Below are 857 nucleotides of genomic sequence, written 5' to 3'. Positions count from 1 at the left end.
ATTACTGTTTATGACTTTACTAATATGTGATGCAGTTTTTTAAATTGTAAGACATTGTGTTAATCTCTGAATAGCTCACAATAGACAAAATCGTCTGACCTTCCACAAATGTGATTTAGGTTTTCTGAACCACAGTACTTTGTTTACTTATTACCTTTGCCAGTCTTTGCTGTGGGGAAAGATCAGATGGTGCTGGGGCATCAACTAGACCATCTGCAAATGTAATCATTGCTTCTGCTAAATCCTACACATCTGCTCCAGCAGGTTGACACTTTGTGACAACAGCACCGTCCATATTAATTCACTATTTGCTAGAAAAGTTCTTGTCTAGTTCATACTTTATCCATGTATCTCTGAAAATTCATTTATGGTTAATAAAGCTGTAGTGGTAAATGCTGTACTGCCACTGGCCAAAGTCTCTACATAGCTCTGAGGAACTTTGGAAAAGGTATCCAACTCTCACCAAATTTAAGATTCTATTCTAATTCAGTCGCCTTGTCTTCAGGAAAATCCTCCTCTTCTTGCTTCATATAGTGGTGCTTGTGTTAAGGTCCCAGCCGACTGCTATGTTGCACAGAAGCCCGGGGCGCCTGGACTTCCTGGACTGTTAGTTTAATGTTAGTCATCTCTGTCATAGTGAGTAGAACATATTTAATAAGAGCCTGTCATTAACAGATTCGTAGATTGTTCTGGCATTTCTTTTTCAGGTGCTTGTCACAATCTATGCCGATTATATTGCGCCCTTATTTGACAAATTCACCCCTCTGCCTGAGGGAAAGCTGAAACAGGAAATTGAAGTCATGGCAAAGAGTATTGACTTTCCTTTGACCAAGGTATATGTTGTTGAAGGTAAGCTC

At 39.4% G+C, this 857-nt stretch overlaps 1 protein-coding gene across 1 annotated transcript in view; it reads left to right on the top strand.

The window, feature by feature from the left end:
• The window catches only part of ZMPSTE24 (zinc metallopeptidase STE24), a 35,853-nt gene that overhangs the window by 15,724 nt on the left and 19,272 nt on the right, over positions 1 to 857 (top strand). Inside the window, exon 6 of the mRNA XM_004705274.2 lies at positions 708 to 849. Coding sequence (XP_004705331.1) covers positions 708 to 849 — 142 coding nt within the window. The remainder of the gene's footprint in view (positions 1 to 707; positions 850 to 857) is intronic.

Source organism: Echinops telfairi, unplaced genomic scaffold (assembly GCF_000313985.2).
Source record: "Echinops telfairi isolate 266 unplaced genomic scaffold, ASM31398v2 ScPeMD7_7457;HRSCAF=8495, whole genome shotgun sequence".
Classification (NCBI taxonomy): Eukaryota; Metazoa; Chordata; class Mammalia; order Afrosoricida; family Tenrecidae; genus Echinops; species Echinops telfairi.
This window is presented reverse-complemented; position numbering and strand designations above follow the sequence as displayed.